Below are 1,396 nucleotides of genomic sequence, written 5' to 3'. Positions count from 1 at the left end.
CAGATCAGTGACGTGAACAGAAGAATGGCAAGGAGTGAAACAAAACCAATAGCAAGTGATGAAGGAAACACAGTACACATTTTACGCAACTACAGCCAATAAGAATATGACGGTTTGTGAACTGAAGTGGGAGAGAAAAAAAATAGAGAGAAAGAGAGCAGAGAAATAAAGAACAAAAAGCGCTTCAGAAGAAATGCCGTCCTCAAAATGCTTTCAAAAACAACATAAAACTGTAGTAAAGAGGAGCCAAAGAAAATTCGTCAAAAATAATATTAATCGTGTGAGGAATGATTAAATGAGTAGTAAATGAAATTTTGTTTTCAAAAAAAAAAAAAAAAGAAAAAGAAAAAAAAAAAGAAAAGAAAAATGGACGGAAATAGCTCTGATCCTAGATTTAGGTCTCAGTACAGCGGATATCATCAGCGGAAGAGGTGGATAAACAGAGAGACGGATAGAAAATGAGTGGGAAAAATGTCTATAGTCCCGTTGACCTATTAGATAGCTGAATACAGGGGCAAAACGCATTCCATAATTAGTTTCATCCGGTGAAAGAGTTGGAGCAGAGAGAAATTTGATAGACGTGAAGACCACGGAGGCCAGATGGGATAAGAGGAGCGCAGCTATATCTGTAGGCTCAGGAACGAGACGGGATATTGGAACGAGACTAAGGCGGCAGAAGTCAGACAGGTGAAACAGGTGAAACAGGAGGATCGCTCACGATCTCCGCCGTGCTTTCGGAAAACGGCAAAGTGTCAGTGACGTGTATATGATCGCTTGCCCGATGCATCTGAACGAATCCCATGCTCGACGGCCGGCCTTGGTTACGACGGGAAGGCGAGTAGGGCCTCGAGCTTCGCCGTTTTTGCCCTTGGTTGTTGTTTTCGTCGTCCGTCGTGTTCTGAATACTAGAATTGGCTGATCTTGTAGAGACGAACTCACTCCGCACTGAAGAGGGTTTGGAGCTGAAGGGGAGTCGAGTGGCTTGAGCGGTGGTTGGTTGTGAAGATGGTTGGACAAGAATATCAGGATTGTCGGCATGTTTAATTTCCTCAGAAGAAATGGGTTGGGATGCGACTTCGACGTCCACTCCATGTCCAGCTCCGGCCTCAGGTTCGATTATTCGGTCTGCCATGTCGACTGCGGAGTACCGTTTAGAGCTTTTGCGGGGAATAGTGGGTGGAAGTGTCAGGGAGTTTCCTTGTTCGTGCGTGTCGCTCTTGGAGCCTGTTCGGTGTGGAAGCTCGATAGATTCACTTGCCTCAATAGGAGGTAACGTAGGGGCTGCTTGCTCCATTTTCAATTTTGGTTCGTGCTGAGTTATCTCGTCAGAAGTGTCATATGATCCCGATGAACGACGGGCGTGTTTGGTTGCTTCCATGTCGGAATATTTTGAAGT

General features: G+C 45.1%; 1 protein-coding gene across 1 annotated transcript in view; it reads right to left on the bottom strand.

Annotated features, from left to right (window-relative positions):
- Positions 1–419: 419 nt before the first annotated feature.
- HCAG_04457 (predicted protein) overlaps positions 420–1,396 on the bottom strand; it is a gene marked incomplete at both ends in the record, with an annotated part of 3,985 nt that continues 3,008 nt past the window's right edge. Inside the window, 2 exons of the mRNA XM_001540567.1 lie at positions 420–491; positions 719–1,312. Of these exons, the coding sequence (XP_001540617.1) occupies positions 420–491; positions 719–1,312 (666 nt within the window). The remainder of the gene's footprint in view (positions 492–718; positions 1,313–1,396) is intronic.

Source organism: Histoplasma capsulatum, genomic scaffold (assembly GCF_000149585.1).
Source record: "Histoplasma capsulatum NAm1 scaffold_4 genomic scaffold, whole genome shotgun sequence".
In the NCBI taxonomy this organism is placed as follows: domain Eukaryota; kingdom Fungi; phylum Ascomycota; class Eurotiomycetes; order Onygenales; family Ajellomycetaceae; genus Histoplasma; species Histoplasma mississippiense.
The sequence above is the reverse complement of the archived record's forward strand: the minus strand, read 5'-3'. Positions and strand labels throughout refer to the sequence as shown.